The sequence below is a fragment of the Ips typographus genome, linkage group LG2, assembly GCF_016097725.1.
Source record: "Ips typographus isolate SLU linkage group LG2, UJ_Ityp_2.0, whole genome shotgun sequence".
NCBI classification, from domain to species: Eukaryota; Metazoa; Arthropoda; class Insecta; order Coleoptera; family Curculionidae; genus Ips; species Ips typographus.
Window position 1 is genome coordinate 9,821,968 of NC_138423.1, and position 18,104 is coordinate 9,840,071.

An 18,104-nucleotide genomic window follows, 5' to 3' on the forward strand; every position below is an offset into this window, starting at 1 on the left:
GCCAAAGTGTCATATAAATACTGGTTGAAAAGTGCCCCCTAGTGGAGTTAGCAAGTCCCAATATGTGCTCCAAAAAACAGGTTTTCAATTTTGATTCCTAAACAAAAAAAAATATATGAAATTTGGCATGTTGATTAGCCACAAGCGATAACAAATAACTAATCTACTAAATAATATCAACAAAAACTGTTGCTTTTTTGATTAAATACAAATTTGAAAACCCACACAATTATTATGAAATATAAAATACAACTCGAATTTACGGCAAACACCACGAGCAAAATTAATTGCTCTGACATTTGCACTATAATTCGAAAATGTAATTGTAAGTTAATTAACCTGTCTATCTGCTCATTGGTAATTAATTTTCAATAAATATTATGTTGCAAATGTTCCAAAAACCAAACCATATTTTAATGATTTTTATCAATCAAGAGTAGTCAGAGGATTTAAATAATTTATTGCTATGTTTGTATGCAACTTTCATTATTTTTGTATTGTTATTTTGTTGTTTCAAATTGTGATCAACTTTTTATTAAATTGTTAATTATAATACTGCTATAATATTATTAGTTGGTAGTGTTTTTTTAGGAGCTGGATCTGTTGTACTCTGAATCAAACTTCAACAGCATAGCCGACGTTTCGCAGAATTTTTTGCATCTACTGGGCCGCTGTTTTTTTATTCTGTCATTATTTTCACTAACACTCATTTGGAGACATACAGAGGGGTATTTTTACTATATCATTTATACAGGATGTTCCATAAGTAATGGTAAATAATTTAATGGCGGATATCTGCGACTATAGCAGATATATACAAAATATACATTATACATTTTTTTTTTCTTTTTTTTTTTGTATAGATAAAAACAAAAACAAAAATACAGGGGGTCAAAGTTATTTTTTAAAAAAAAATTCTTATTTCCCAGATTTCGAAAATACTTACTGAAATTTGGTTTCATTGCATTTTAATTGACATTTTTTTCATTTTTGATGGTAAAGTTTGTTTTAAGGTCAATTTACTGGTTACACACAGTGTTGTCAAGTCAAAGTATTTAATAGCGGTAGATTAATCAGTCAAAAAATGGTAGATAACGATATATCAAAAAATAAACAATTTACATAAGAAAAACTAAATTTATATTATTATACAGATTATACAAATTTTAATCATCTACATTAAAAAATAATGCCAATTTGCTGTAAAACCATATACTTGAAAAAAAAAGTTTTGACATTCGTGACAGATATCACGTGGTTTTAGAAGATAATTTAGCTAGGCAGTCACGTGACAATAACAGTCAAAAGATTTGTCATAAAAAGAAACACGTTTTATATCAAATACTACAAGAAAACTTTTCTAAACCTTAATTTTTCCACTTTTTAGCACAGTTTGACGTTAGTGACAATTATCACGTGGTTTTAGTACACTATTTAGCTAAACGGTCACGTGATAATCGTTAAAATAACTGTCTTAAATCTAAGAAACACGTCTCATTTCGATAACTGTGTTAAACTTTAATTCTTGCACATTCTAGACCAATTTGGTTTTAGAGAATAATTTATGGGTCATGTGACCCACAGAAAATGACAATCTGTTTTAAGCATATTTTTGGAATCGTTATTAGATTTCCTATTCAATAACCCGAAAAAACGCTACAAAATTTGGTACAGTCAGGTAGAAAAGCGGTGTTAAAGTCTGAACTGCCAAATCTTGACTTCAAACACGATTTGAAAAAGCAGTCAAGGATAAAATTGCCTGTAAAACCCATTTGAAGTGCCAAAATGACAGTTCTGAGCACTTTTTTGAAATCCTTTCCTATACAATAACCTACAAAATTTAGTACAGTCAAAAATAAAAGCGTGTCAAAATTTGAATTGCCAGAAACATGTTTGAAAGGACAGTCAAGGACAAAATCGCTAGTAAAACCCACAAGAAAAAGACTGTTTTAAGCACATTTTTGGAATTCTTATTAAATTTCCTATCCAATAACATAAAAAAACTACGAGATTTGGTACAGTCACGGAGAAAAACGGTGTCAAAGTTTGAACTGACAAAAACACAGTTTGAAAGGACAGTCAAGGACAAAATCGCTAGTAAAACCTACAAGAAAAAGACTGTTTTAAGCACATTTTCGGAATTCTGATTAAATTTCCTATCCAATGACATAAAAAAAACTACGATATTTGGCACAGTCAGCGAAAAAACGGTGTCAAAGTTTGAACTGACAGAAACACAATTTGAAAGGACAGTCAAGGACAAAATCTCTGGTAAAACCCACTTGAAATAAGAAAAAGACAGTTTTAAGCACATTTTCGGAATTCTTATATATATATATATAAATAATCTTTATTTTCAACAGAAAAAAGGCTATCGACCACTTGGTCTTTCTGCCTATGTTTACAGTGGGATTTTTTTTATTGTTTTATCATACATGTTAACTTATTCTAATTATTTACAATTTATTTACAAAAAAAAAAGTAGTCTTAGTTAAAGTGCTCTAGTAGGGTGGCAGTGGGAAAGAGGTAACGGGATTGTCTGGTTGGTCTTGTTATGCACAGTGGGTTTATTATTGTCCAGTTGTTTGGATTATTCTTCCATTTGTTCTGTAGTTGTATAAGTCTGTCTGTTATTTTGGTCATGTTTGTACGTTCGTAGAGAAGTTGGTTGGATGGGTTGTGTAGTGGGTTTTCTGGGTGTCTTATTTTGGTTATTAGTCTTAGAGCAATCTGTTCCGTAGTCTGAGTATATCTTTTAGTTTTGTCAGTAGCGTTTGCTCTAAGTAAGTGTCCGTAGTCTAGAACTGGTCTACAGATGGATTTGTATATTTGTGTGGCGGTTTTCGTGCTAATACCTTTGTTTTTGTATGTCAGTGATCTAAAGTGTTTTGTCCGTTTAATAGTTTCAGTTCTTGCATTTTTTAAGTGTTTTGTAAATTTTAGTTTTTGGTCCAGTATTACGCCTAAGTATTTTACGTCATGTTTGGGTTCAGTTATGTGGCCGTCCGCGGTTATGTTTGGGGAGTCGTCTTTGATCCTATGGTTTGGTAGTAAAAGTTGGTTTTTAGTTGCGTTGGGGGTCAGTCTCCATCTGTAGAACCATGTCATAGTATCGTCAGTAAGTGATTGTAGTTTTGACGCTGCTTTTGAAGTAGTTTTGTCGTGTACTATAAGTGCAGTGTTGTCTGCGTATTGTAATATGTATGCGGTTTTGTCAAATTGATTTTTGTCCTGCTTGTTGTGATTGTATATGTCATGGCAGTATAGGTTGTAAAGTAAAGGTGAGAGGGGTGATCCTTGGGGTAGTCCTTGTTCAGGACTGAAAGGAAAGGAAAGTGTGTTGTCTATTCGAACGTGCAGTTGTCTATTTTCTAGTAAATTTCTGATTGTGTAAAGTAAGTATTTTGGTGTATCAAGTTTATGTAGTTTGTAAAGTAGTCTTCGGAATTCTTATTAAATTTCCTATCCAATGACATAAAAAAACTGCGAGATTTGGTACAGTCAGCGAGAAAAGCGGTGTCAAAGTTTGAACTGACAGAAACACAGTTTGAAACGACAGTCAAAGACAAAATCTCTGGTAAAACCCAAAAGAAAAAGACTGTTTTAAGCACATTTTCGGAATTCTTATTAAATTTCCTATCCAATGACATAAAAAAACTACGAGATTTGGTACAGTCAGCGAGAAAAACGGTGTCAAAGTTTGAACTGACAGAAACACAGTTTGAAAGACAGTCAAGGACAAAATCTCTGGTAAAACCCACTTGAAATAAGAAAAAGACTGTTTTAAGGACATTTTTCGAATCTTCATTAAATTTCCTATCCAACAACCTGACAAAACATTACAAAATTTAGTATAATCAGAAAGAAAAGCCGTGTCAAAGTTTCAACTGCTTGTTAAAAATGGTAGAATGAATACAAAAATAAAAACAGGAAAACGGTAGAAGAACCATAAAAACGGTGAATATACCGTTTTAACAGTAGACCTGGCAACATTGATTACTACTGACTGAATAAATGGCGTTTTATTGCATTTCTATTTTTTCTTCATTTTCAAAAGGATTATAGTTTAGGACGTATAGTTTTCGAGATATAAGAAAAAAACCGACAAATGAGACTTGCGTCGTTGGAGTTATCTGGTCAAAAAGAGCAAACATGTGAAACAAATTTTTTTTTCAAAATTGCAGACGTTTAAGATTGAATATCTTGAAAACTACAAAAGAGAGATATCGATAAACTTGACTGAGTGAAACTTGTAGCAAATTTATCAGCTTTTATTTTATATAGAGTGATGTCGGTAAAACACATACAAAAAACTAAACAAAAAACCTAAAAATAAGACTTTTAAAACCTTCCGGCATAAGGGCTACGGGCGGATACTTTTGATATGTTTACCATTTTAGTCTAAACAAAGTTAAAAATTGTGTTTCAGGCATTTTATGGTACGTTTTCCAACTAATATATTTTCTCTAAAAACTTTTTATTCATCAATAGTAGTGACGTTTTTTATAATAATATTCACGTCAAATCGATATCTTTGGATCAAAAAAATGTTACAGTACCAAAACCAGTAAAATAACTACTACTAATCATCTTTTGATCATGTGCGTACTGGATACAAAAACATTGTAGAACTGATTTATTTCATTTCAGAACTAAATTCTTCCGCATCAACGCAGTCAGTGGAAGACCTAAAGTTGGATTTGATTTACGAAAAGGATGCGGAGTTGGATGCTGTCGAAATATCGTTTCCCAATGCCAGCGAAGAGTCAAATGCAATCCCGCAGAGCTACTCGAATTTTAGCGCGTCAGCTTCAGGTAAGATGAATAATCGATGTCTTTTCGGTAGTGACGCGAGTGAAAAATAGGTATTTCGTTTATGCATGGCATTTGCAATGGACAAACGTGCATGTCTAGTTCTAATAAAAATACGTTGACGTGAGTAAATTCGACCCTGCGACTTTGATGAATTTTAGTATGACGTGCACGATTTTTACTAACGTTAATTCTGTAAAAAGGTCACGTCTTTTGTGTCCAAAAAATCTTCAACATTTCAAATAACTAATATTAGTGGTGGTAAAAATATAAAGTGTATGCAATACAGCCGGCCAATATTGCAGACCTTAGGCAGAGAATAATACATGAATGCCGACAACTGACACCGCAAGTCCTCACAAATGTTCGCAAACTCTTCCAAAGTCGCTTGTATTATTGTATGGAAGTTAACGGAGGTTATTTTGAGCCATTAATTAAATGATAACCGCTATTTGCTATTATTTCTGCAGTTAACAAAAAATAAACACAAAACGTATTTTTTATTTTTTTTGGTCTCAATTCAAAGCAAATGTACAAATAAAATAGTGCAATTAATTCCTTATGAAATACCCTTTCCAACGATGTGCCACAAAGGGTATGGTGCCATTTGAAAACTTAGTGGGGGTGACTATGGCGGCAAAGGGGCTGATGGCAGAAATACAAATCCTACGTAAAAAGATGTCCCCCTTGTAATCTTTGTTGACGTGTCTTAGCATTTTTTAACAGAGAAATTATTTTGGAAGATATTCAGGGAGGCTACTTTTCATTGAAAAACCCTGTATACTAATAGTTTTAACTTAATAGTAACGTCCTGTTATTAGGTACATTCATGAAAATGTAACGTTTTTGAATTTTCTAATCTTTTTAATCAGCGAATTTGCCAAGCGGTGGATGTGCAGTCTTTATTTACAAACACTCTGCCACGAACAGAAATCCATATTATAAAAAATCATTAATAAAATATAGTTTCATTAAATTAAAGCAGATATTTGGAGATGATAAAGTGAAAAATATTAGTTGTTATAGTTTAATACACAAGGGAATGCCAAAGTCAAATTTCAAGGATATGTTTGATAATTCTAAAGTATTTATAAATTATTGGTACCTTAATTTAGTTCAATTAAATTAAAAATTAGAAGAGTTAAGAACTAAGCCCTCACGGCGTTCGAAAAGAAGAGCAGAAGAAATTGTTGATATGATTGAACTGGCTAATTTCCCAAAAATGTTGAAAGAAGGCTGATTACTTTTAAACGCCAAACATATTTTAAAGAAACTTCTATCATCGTTGAAATGATTGTGCTAGCTAAGTACCCAGAAATTCTGCCAGAAGGCTGAGTGATTGATTCAAAAAGCCAAACATATTTTAAAAAATAATTAAACTCTATTATGGTCAGAAAAAAAGAGCAAAAGATCTGTTCAAATGTTTAAGTTGGGTAAGTGCCGAGAAGTCCTGATAGAAGACTGATTCGTTGATTTTTGATTACCAAACATAATGTTACGATTTTCCCGTGGGTTCACACAAAGTCAGTTTAACTCAACAATTAATAACTTTATTTACACTTCAAAACACTCCGTACAATAATTAACACAGCTACTAAAAACACTACTACAATTCCACAATTACTCCGCTATTTAAACTTTACCGCGTTCCCAAATTCACTACTACACTCTACTAACCTCTCGGCGACGCCGCTTCTTTTATATTCACAAACCACGATCTAGAATGACCGCGAAACGCTTCGCGATTTGCTTCGAATCTTCCAGGTGTTGCGCTTCCTAACTGTGGCCTACTTTAATACGCGCCCGGCCAGATATTGCGGCGCATCGGTTTCATCGAGTATCGAGCATAGTAGGCCCAAACCGTAACACTGCCCCCCTCTTAAAGCTGATCGTCCCGATCCGCTTCATCTAATCCCTGGTATTTCTTGAGTCTGTCCAGATGGACAATTTTCATCTTGTCTTTGGGGCTGCGTTGGACTCTGTACGCGACGTCATTTAACCTTTTTACCACATTGTAAGGTCCCTCCCAGTGTCGTTGCCATCTTTGATTTAATCCTTTGCTCCTCCTGGGTTGAAACATCCACACAGCATCACCTTCCTTATAATTGCCACCAGTTGGTCTGTGGTCCAGTGTCATCTTCATACGGTCGTTGTTTGGTTTCATCTTCTCCCTCTCAAGTTCCCGAATTGTGATGGATCCCTTCTGTAACGAACACTGGTCACACCGTTTACACCATTCCTCAACGTCCTTTCTGAAGTTAATCCAGTAAAATCGATCTCTTATTCTAGCCAAAGTCTGATTTACTCCAAAGTGTCCTCCTCCGCGACTGTCATGTAGTTCCCGCAGCACATTCTCTTTGCAGGAATTGGGCACTATTGTTTGGTAAACAAAGCGTTTTCCGTCTGGACTTTCCCATTTGCGAGTAATTAAGTCATCTCGCAGTCGAAGCGAATTCCACTGCAACCAGTAACCCCTTACTGTTGGTCCATATCTGGAAATCTGTTGCCAATCCGGTTTCAAATCCTTCTCCAACCATCTTCTGATTACTTTCAAATCAGAGTCTGAGCGCTGTCCTTTTATTATGTCCTCCTTAGAAACGCTGCTCTTGATTCTTTTTGTAGCCTCTTTATCTGTCACCATCGCGATTTGACCAATCCTCCAACCATTATGAATTTGTCCTTTCCGGTACCTTAAGTCACTATCCAAAACTTGACGATCCTCTACATATCGCGGTAAATGTCTTTCCGGATTCTTCATTTCCTGCTCCTGGTTACGCCAGTTCTGCGGGGTCGGTAAACGAGACTGCTGCCTGCAATTCCATTGGTAATGTCCTTTACGTCCACAATTATAACATGTAATGTTTCTTTTAGCAGAGGAGTTCCGGTGATTTGTTCTGATGTCCTGGTTTCGTCGACACTGTGGGTTTGGAGAACAAGACCGCTGTCTGCAATTCCTTCTAATGTGTCCCGTACGTCCGCATCGATAACACTCCACTCTCGTGATCGGACGTGATCGTTCTAATTGTGTGGACTGACTATTTCCTGATGCTGCCATTTGTTGCACTAATTGGCCTACCATTGCTTTAATTTCATCTATTAATGTAGCAACATGATCGGCTGGCGGTACTCTTTCCTCTTGAATAGGCTCTGGCTTTAAATCATTGCACGCAGCTTCAATTTCCAGCGCTCGAATCAGTAATTCGCTGTTGTTGCTCCCTTTGAACATCTTCAGCCATTTCTTTACCTCCGGATCTCGAATCCCATCTACAAAATACTGTGCCACAAGTTCTTCTTGGATTTCATCCGGGACGGCTGGGTAAGCCAGATGCACAAGGCGACGAATTTCGGTTTCAAACTCTTCTAGATTTTCACCAGTTTTCTGCTGTCTTGCCATTAATTGCGTTCGATACAGTCCTTTCTTATGTTGATCCCCATAACGACGTTCTAATGCAGCTACTAATGCTTCATAGTTGCTTCGTTGGGTGATAGGCACCGTCTGTAACAGCTCCAATGCAGGTCCTCGTAATGCCACTATTAGTGCTACAGCCATTTCCTCGTTACTCCATCCATTTGCATTTGCAGCGGCCTCAAATTGGAGTTGGTACATTGCCCATGAAGTTTGACCGTCGTATGTGGGAGGCTTGATCTTGTTGAGCCCGTTTCCGGTGAACACTGTAGAGCTGACTCCTCTGCTGTCAATTTTCTGCTCTAAGTCGCGTAGCTTTATCTCAACATCATTCTGATTTTTATGAATGTCCCGAACATCAATCTGAATTTTATTAATGTCCTCCCGAACATCAACCTGAATTTTATTAATGTCCTCCCGAACATCGTCTAATTTTACCTGAACATCACACTCCATCTTTTTGAGACTATCGGATACATACTCTTGGATTTCTGTCTTGTTCCGTGCTAGAACGTTCAATATTTCTACGTTACGTTTTTCTTGCCGCTCTCTATCTTCTTGACGCATTTCTATATCTTGTTGTAGCATTCTTTCTTGTTGTTGTCGAATCCTTTCTTGTTCTTCCTTCTCTTGTTGTCGAATCCTTTCTTGTTCTTGTCGAATCCTTTCTTGTTCTTCCTTGTCTTGTTGTCGAATCCTTTCTTGTTTTTCCTTGTCTTGTTGTTGTTCTTCTTTGTCTTGTTTAAGCATTGCCATAATAGCTGCAAATTGGGCCTCCATGTTTGCACTTTGACGTCTTGTTATTGGCATAAAATAAATTTAACACACCACTGTTCCGAACAATCTAGTCCGGTTCTGAACACAAGTCTCTAACCCGAAGTTTAGTTCCAATTCACGTCGCACTAAAATCTGATCGCACTTCTGACACCAATTGTTACGATTTTCCCGTGGGTTCACACAAAGTCAGTTTAACTCAACAATTAATAACTTTATTTACACTTCAAAACACTCCGTACAATAATTAACACAGCTACTAAAAACACTACTACAATTCCACAATTACTCCGCTATTTAAACTTTACCGCGTTCCCAAATTCACTACTACACTCTAATAACCTCTCGGCGACGCCGCTTCTTTTATATTCACAAACCACGTTCTAGAATGACCGCGAAACGCTTCGCGATTTGCTTCGAATCTTCCAGGTGTGGCGCTTCCTAACTGTGGCCTACTTTAATACGCGCCCGGCCAGATATTGCGGCGCATCGGTTTCATCGAGTATCGAGCATAGTAGGCCCAAACCGTAACAATAATTTAAAGAAGAAGTAATCACGGCTTTAATAAAACGACATTTAGAAAACGTAGTAATTTCTTTTTTGGTTTTTGAAATATTTTGATGATATTTTTTTATTAATGTCCGACAGGGCTATTATTATTTCATCAATAATAGACACCTATTAAGATCAATTATCTAAGAAATAATGAAATAATGCTAGGGCGTTATTTTTCATAATGGCCTCAGGTGAGGGCATTATTTTTATAATGCCCTCAGGTGAGGCAATATTTTTTATAATGCCCTCTGACCATTTTTAAATACATATCTACAGAATGAAAGTAGGACATTAAACATTGAAGACACCACAGGCATTACAGCCCACGGTCGAAGTATAATGCCCTTGGTATCTTAATTACTATTAACTGTTTTTTTTTTTTTGACGTTAATATTGGACGGACCTAAACCAAAACTAATGACACTTTGTTTCCCACGTTTCGTCTTTATGGAACTATCACCAACCTATATTTTTTTAAATACCGTCATTGTTTTTTAATATCAAATTCTGAATGGCCTTTTTATTCCAAATTCAATGACGTTTACCACTTTACGGTTTAAATGCGTGTTACTCTGTTTTTTGCTTTTATAAAAAAATGTCCTATTACGGATCTAAAAATTATTTTTTTTTTAAATTAAAAATTTCCTGTCAATAAATTGTTCAGGTTATCTAGATGGTACGAAGGCATAGAAGGGCCACAGACGTTATTTTTCTTTTTTTTTTCAAGCTCGGAAATTAGTTGCAATGTTGTCAAACTGACAAATTCTATTGATTTGGTTCAAAATGGTTTTGCAATGTTGCTAAATTAACAAATTCTATCAAAGAATGTTTGCAATGATGCCAAACTGACTAATTTGGCTTGAAGAGTATATGATGCAATGTTATCAAACTGACCAATTCTACAATTTTGGTTTGAAGAGTGTTTCCAATCTGACGGAATTGGCAAGTTCAACTAATTTCTTTGTGTTTGCACTGTTGCTAAATTAACAAATTCTACTAATTTAGATCAAAGAGTGTTTGCAATGATGCCAAACTGACAATTTTTTCCAGTTTAATCGAAATGTGTTTGCAATGTTTGCTAATTTGGTTCAAAAGTGTCCTTGAAATCTTCAAACTAACAAGTTCTACAAATTTGGTTTGAAGAGTGTTTGGAGTGTTTGCAATGTGACCAAACTGACAAGTTCGACTAATTTCTTTTAAGTGTGTTTGCAATGTTGCCAAATTGAAAAATTTTGTCTAATTTGGTTCGAAGAGCTTTTGCAATATGACAATGTAAATTCCGAGTTGGAAGTCGAAATTAAAGTAAATTTCGAGTTTGAAGTCGGAATTTAACTAAATTCTGAGTTTGAAGTCGAAATTTAACTAAATATCTGACACCTCCTTTCATACAGATGGAGTTATATGCCTGATGAAGCTAACAAGCAAAAACACGTGTCGCCGGGTTATCATCCTTGTTCCTTTCTGCTTCACTTTTTTTTATGGAATAACCCAATATAAATTATTCTAAAAAATTAACTTTTAGCAAAATATCTCAAAAACCGAAAAAAACTTTTATGTTTTTTAAAGGGCATTTTATTAAGGCGATGGTTATGCAACTTTTCTTCTCATTTAACAAAATCTGTATCTCTAACCGTTTTCAAAATCCCCATAGTGACTCTCCTTATCGTGGACACTGTGTTCTATGTGTAGAGCTGATAGCTGAACTTTTAAAAGCAATTTAAGTCACTATTCAATTTTTTCAACCGAACAAAAGTGAAATAAAATAGTTATTTATGCAACAGGTGCAAAAAGTACATCTTTTTTGAACGTTGAAGTGAAAGTTGTTTAACAATACGTAAATGCAAAAACCTACTTTTTGCATGTGTTGCATACAACATTTTTTTATAAAATCGACTTGCTTGATGACAAAAGCACAGCAAATATAACATATTGTTACGATTTTTCCGTGGGTTTTCACAAAGTCAATTTACCTCAACAATTAATAAATTTATTAACACTTCAAAACACTCCGTACAATAACTAATTCAGCTACTAAAAACACTACTACAATTCCACTATTTAAACTTTACCGCGTTCCCAAATTCACTACTACACTCTACTCTCGCGGTCGACACCGCTTCTTTTATATTCACAAACCACGTTCTAGAATGACCGCGAAACGCTTCGCGATTTGCTTCGAATATCAGCGATTCTTCCAGGTGTGGCGCTTCCTAACTGTGGCCTACTTTAACACGCGCCCGGCCTGATATTGCGGCGCATCGGTTTCATCGAGTATCGAGCATAGTAGGCCCAAACCGTAACAATATTTTTAGCAAATACTAGCTATTTTTGTACCAAGGGCGTTAGAGGGACAGGTTTCGGCCTGATGGACATTATACTCTCCCTAACGCCTGTGGTGCATACATTTGAAAATGGCAAAAGTTGGACGAAATTTCAGAAAATATAAAAGAAAATGCAGCAAAAGTTAAAGAAAGTTTATTACCTAAAAAGTCAAGAGCATCCTAAGGTAGGAAATACGTAGTTTTTATGGCATGAAACAATAAAACTGCCATTGCTAATATTAAAAACGGTTTCAGGGCGTTATAAGCTGGCTTTATGATAACGCCCGCCTATAATGCCCTCAGGTTGTTATGAACACTATAACCTACATCGTTTCCAAGGTATTATGTATTCATAACGTATAGATGAAACATAAAAAATATTTTTTCTACAAACATTCAATAATGATGCATTTTTCGATGACGATTTCTCGAATGATTGCTGCGCTCCACTTTGTGTCGCGCAGCAAACGTCATTCTCAGAGCATAAAAATCATACTTTTTGCGCTTAATACATAAATAACTATTTTTTTATATATAATTGCTCTCTAACTCTAACTAAATTAACAGTCAAACAGGTAGAAAAATACGAATTTATTCATGTAAATAACAGTTTTGGTTAATCCTCCAAATATTATAATTTATTCGTTTATTGAATTTTATTTTATTTTTGACAAACGCCCAGCCGCATTAGTTTGTAAAATTGCAAGTTTCAATAATAAAACCCAGTCGAATTTATTTGCAACATACATAAAATAAATATCACATGGTTGCATTAAATTGAATAACCGATAGCTTCCTGATGAAATAATTTAATTGTTTCCTATATATTTTAGAGCATTTTGTTTCGACTATGGCCATGTTAAAGCTTATTGTGGTTAGTATTTAATCGCATTGTTGCTAACTTTCAGGCTTATTTCAGATGTAAAACCCACTAATGTAAATTCACATTGTTGAGAAAAAAATGGAAAAAACTGTCTTAAAACCTTCTTATACATACTAATATTGCCAGACAGTCGTAGGTATTTATTTATAAAACTAGAAAGATTCATATCTGAGTCGGCGGAATTTCATTATTTAAGATTGCTTTTCTTAGACGAACATTCCAAGACATCCATTACGGGGGCAGTTTGGAAATCGTAATAAATTAGGCCCAATTTCCCGCTTTATGTTGGAGCATAGTCTGCAACCCCCCATTACGTTAAAACCGAATTTATCAGCTGGTTGTTTGTTTTCCTCTCAATAGTGTTTGTCGGTAACTATCCTAAATTAAAATCCTTCAAAGAACCACCGGACCATGTTTTCAATTTATGCAGCTATTATTTCAGGTTGATGCAATTTCCTCATAAATTGCAATATAAACTAGCAACGAATAAAAGCTTATAAAGTTGCCAATCAAACGGGGAACACGTTTTTTCAATATTTTCCGTCAGCCAGAGGAAAACCCTACTGAATTTCAATTCGCAGTAAATTTACAAAACTACATGGAGTTTAAGCCGATTGGCAACGCTTCGAATTGGTGTTCCAATAGGGATTTATCTTTCACATATTGCAAGTACAGCTTTCATCCTTTTTGCTTGTCATTTTTCATAGAAAAACTTGAATCAAAATTATCTTGCAGAAATCTTTGGTGGGGTCCAAAAACTACCACAACTTGTTCATTAAAGTGGTTTGTAGTATAAAATAGACAAAACATACAAATTAAATATATCGTATATACTGTTTTGCTCAAACATATTATTACTAACTCTGTGAAAGTTATGGAAATTATTTTCAATATTTAAAGTATTATTAATTTATGCATTAGGTACAGTAAGTAGTTTGATTATCCAAAAACATCCTTAAACTAAAGCATAATATTGTAGAGAATTTACATAACTGCTGTAAATTTTATTGTTACGGTTTAGGCCTACTATGCTCGATACTCGATGAAACCGATGCGCCGCAATATCTGGCCGGGCGCGTATTAAAGTAGGCCACAGTTAGGAAGCGCCGCACCTGGAAGAATCGTTAATATTCGAAGCAAATCGCGAAGCGTTTCGCGGTCATTCTAGAACGTGGTTTGTGAATATAAAAGAAGCGGTGTCGACCGCGAGAGTAGTGTAGTAGTGTAGTAGTGAATTTGGGAACGCGGTTAAGCTTAAATAGTGGAATAATTGTGGAATTGTAGTAGTGTTTTTTTTAGTAGTTGAGTTAATTATTGTACGAAGTGTAAATAAATTTATTAATTGTTGAGTTAAATTGACTTTGTGTGAACCCACGGGAAAATCGTAACAATTGGTGTCAGAAGTGCGATCAGACTTTAGTGCGACGTGAATTTGAACTAAACTTCGGGTTAAAGACTTGTGTTCAGAACCGGACTACAGATTTTCGGAACAGTGGTGTGTTAAATTTATTTTATGCCAATAACAAGACGTCAAAGTGCAAACATGGAGGCCCAACTTGCAGCTATTAAAGCAATGCTTGAAGAACAAGGAAGGATTCGAAAACAAAACAAGGAAGAACAAGAAAAGATTCGACAACGAGACAAAGAAGAACAAGAAAGGATTCGAAAACAAAACAAGGAAGAACAAGAAAGGATTCGACAACAAAACAAGGAAGAACAAGAAAAGATTCGACAACGAGACAAAGAAGAACAAGAAAGGATTCGAAAACAAAACAAGGAAGAACAAGAAAGGATTCGACAACAAGAAGAAAGAATTCGACAAGAAGACAGAGAGCGGCAAGAAAAGCGTAACGTCATTTTCCTTGTAAAATGTAGAGGGCGTTTCACACCACAAAACCTTTCTTAGCCAAATTTTGTGACAATATTGTTACGGTTTGGGCCTACTATGCTCGATACTTCTGAACGAGCACTCGATTCGGGATGGATCCGATGCGCCGCAATATCTGGCCGGGCGCGTGTTAAAGTAGGCCACCGCTAGAAAGCGATACACCGAGAAGCATCTTCGATGTTCGACGCAAATCGCGAAGCGTTTTTGGTGGTTCTAGAACGTGGTTTACCGAATATAAAAGAAGCGGTTTCGACGGTGAAGAGTAGTGGATTATAAGAATCCAAATAGTTGTGGAATTGTAGTAGTGTTTTTGGTAGCTGAGTTAATTATTGTACAGAGTGTTTTGAGGTGTAAATAAATTTATTTTTTGTCGAGTAAAATTGACTTTGTGTAAACCCACGAGAAAACTGTAACAATTGGTGTCAGAAGTGCGATCAGACTTTAGTGCGACGTGAATTTGAACTAAACTTCGGGTTAGAGACTTGTGTTCAGAACCGGACTAGAGATTTTCGGAACAGTGGTGTGTTAAATTTATTTTATGCCAATAACAAGACGTCAAAGTGCAATTACAGAGGCCCAACTTGCAGCTATTATGGCAATGCTTGAAAAACAAGAAGAGATTCGACAACGAGACAAAGAAGAACAAGAAAGGATTCAACAACAAGACAAGGAAGAACAAGAAAGGATTCGACAACAAGACAAGAAAGAACAAGAAAGGATTCGACAACAAGAAGAAAGAATTCGACAAGAAGACAGAGAGCGGCAAGAAAAGCGTAACGTAGAAATATTGGACGTTCTAGCGGGGATCAAGACAGACATCCAAGAGTATGTAACCCATAGTCTCAAAAAGATGGAGTATGACGTTCAGGTAAAATTAAATGATGTTCGGGAGGACATTAATAAAATTCAGAATGATGTCGAGATAAAGTTACGCGACTTAGAGCGGAAAATTGACAGCAGAGGAGCCAGCTCTACAGTGATCACCGGAAACGGGCTCAACAAGATCAAGCCTCCCACATACGACGGTCAAACTTCATGGGCAATGTACCAACTCCAATTTGAGGCCGCTGCAAATGCAAATGGATGGAGTAACGAGGAAATGGCTGTAGCACTAATAGTGGCATTACGAGGACCTGCATTGGAGCTGTTACAGACGGTGCCTATCGCCCAACGAAGCAACTATGAAGCATTAGTAGCTGCATTAGAACGTCGTTATGGGGATCAACATAAGAAAGGACTGTATCGAACGCAATTAATGGCAAGACAGCAGAAAACTGGTGAAAATCTAGAAGAAGAGTTTGAAACCGAAATTCGTCGCCTTGTGCATCTGGCTTACCCAGCCGTCCCGGATGAAATCCAAGAAGAACTTGTGGCACAGTATTTTGTAGATGGGATTCGAGATCTGGAGGTAAAGAAATGGCTGAAGATGTTCAAAGGGAGCAACAACAACGAATTACTGGTTCGAGCGCTGGAAGTTGAAGCTGCGTGCAATGACTTTCAGCCAGAGACTATTCAAGAGGAAAGAGTACCGCCGGCCGATCATGTTGCTACATTAATAGATGAAATTAAATCAATGTTCGGACAATTAGTGCAACAAATGGCAGCATTAGGAAATGGTCAGTCCACACAGTTAGAACCATCACGTCCGATCACTAGAGTGGAATGTTATCGATGTGGACGCAAAGGACACTATAGAAGGAATTGCAGACAACGGTCTTGTTCTCCAAACCCACAGTGCCCGCGAAATCAGGACATTAGAACAAATCACCGGAACTCCTCTGTTAAAAGAAACATTACGTGTTATAATTGTGGACGTAAAGGACATTACCGCTGGAAGTGCAGACAGCTGTCTCGTTTACCGACACCGCAGAACTGGCGTAACCGGGAGCAGGAAATGAAGAACTCAGAAGGACAATTATCACGATATGTAGAGGATCGTCAAGCTTTTGATAGTGACTTAAGGCACCGGAAAGGACAAATTTATAATGGATGGAGGATTGGTCAAATTACGAAGGTGACAGATAAAGAGGCTACAAAAAGAATGAAGAGCAGCGTTTCTAAGGAAGACATAATAAAAGGACAGCACTCAGACTCTGATTTGAAAGTAATCAGAAGATGGTTGGAGAAGGATTTGAAACCGGATTGGCAACAGATTTCCAGATATGGACCAACAGTACGGGGTTACTGGTTGCAGTGGAATTCGCTTCGACTGCGAGATGACTTAATTACTCGCAAATGGGAAAGTCCAGACGGAAAACGCTTTGTTTACCAAACAATAGTGCCCAATTCCTGCAAAGAGAATGTGCTGAGAGAACTACATGACAGTCGCAGAGGAGGACACTTTGGAGTAAACCAGACTTTGGCTAGAATAAGAGATCGATTTTACTGGATTAACTTCAGAAAGGACGTTGAGGAATGGTGTAAACGGTGTGACCAGTGTTCGTTACAGAAGGGATCCATCACAATTCGGGAACTTGAGAGAGAGAAGATGAAACCAAACAACAACCGTATGAAGATGACACTGGACCACAGACCAACTGGTGGCAATTATAAGGAAGGTGATGCTGTGTGGATGTTTCAACCCAGGAGGAGCAAAGGATTAAGTCAAAGATGGCAACGACACTGGAAGGAGCCTTACAATGTGGTAAAAAGGTTAAATGACGTCGTGTACAGAGTCCAACGCAGCCCCAAAGGCAAGATGAAAATTGTCCATCTGGACAGACTCAAGAAATACCACGGATTAGATGAAGCGGATCGGGACGATCAGCTTTAAGAGGGAGGCAGTGTTACGGTTTAGGCCTACTATACTCGATTCGGGATGGAATCGAAGCGCCGCAATATCTGGCCGGGCGCGTATTAAAGTAGGCCACAGTTAGGAAGCGCCGCACCTGGAAGAATCGTTAATATTCGAAGCAAATCGCGAAGCGTTTCGCGGTCATTCTAGAACGTGGTTTGTGAATATAAAAGAAGCGGTGTCGACCGCGAGAGTAGTGTAGTAGTGTAGTAGTGAATTTGGGAACGCGGTTAAGTTTAAATAGTGGAATAATTGTGGAATTGTAGTAGTGTTTTTTTTAGTAGTTGAGTTAATTATTGTACGGAGTGTTTTGAAGTGTAAATAAATTTATTAATTGTTGAGTTAAATTGACTTTGTGTGAACCCACGGGAAAATCGTAACATTATTATACTACTCCTAGCGTAGTTCGCTTTGATATGATAATTCAAATGAGAAATTTTAACAAAAACGGGAGCTTTACTTTCGTAAGGTATTTATTTTATTATCAATATGAAAGTCTAGTTATTTGAGTGCTTGAATGTGTTTTGGAGGAAACGTTGAAAGAGGTATAAATATACATTTGTTAACTTCTCATTTTTACTGGCAAATTTAAACACTAAACTAGTCAATTTCAACATTTTTACTGTTAAATTTGAACGCCAAATCAGTCAATTTTCTCAATTTTACTGTGA

General features: G+C 36.4%; 1 protein-coding gene across 1 annotated transcript in view; it reads left to right on the forward strand.

Moving 5' to 3' along the window:
* Positions 1-18,104, forward strand: part of SP2353 (EGF like, fibronectin type III and laminin G domains protein pikachurin) — a 165,410-nt gene that overhangs the window by 45,215 nt on the left and 102,091 nt on the right. Inside the window, exon 3 of the mRNA XM_081972229.1 lies at positions 4,651-4,815. Coding sequence (XP_081828355.1) covers positions 4,651-4,815 — 165 coding nt within the window. The remainder of the gene's footprint in view (positions 1-4,650; positions 4,816-18,104) is intronic.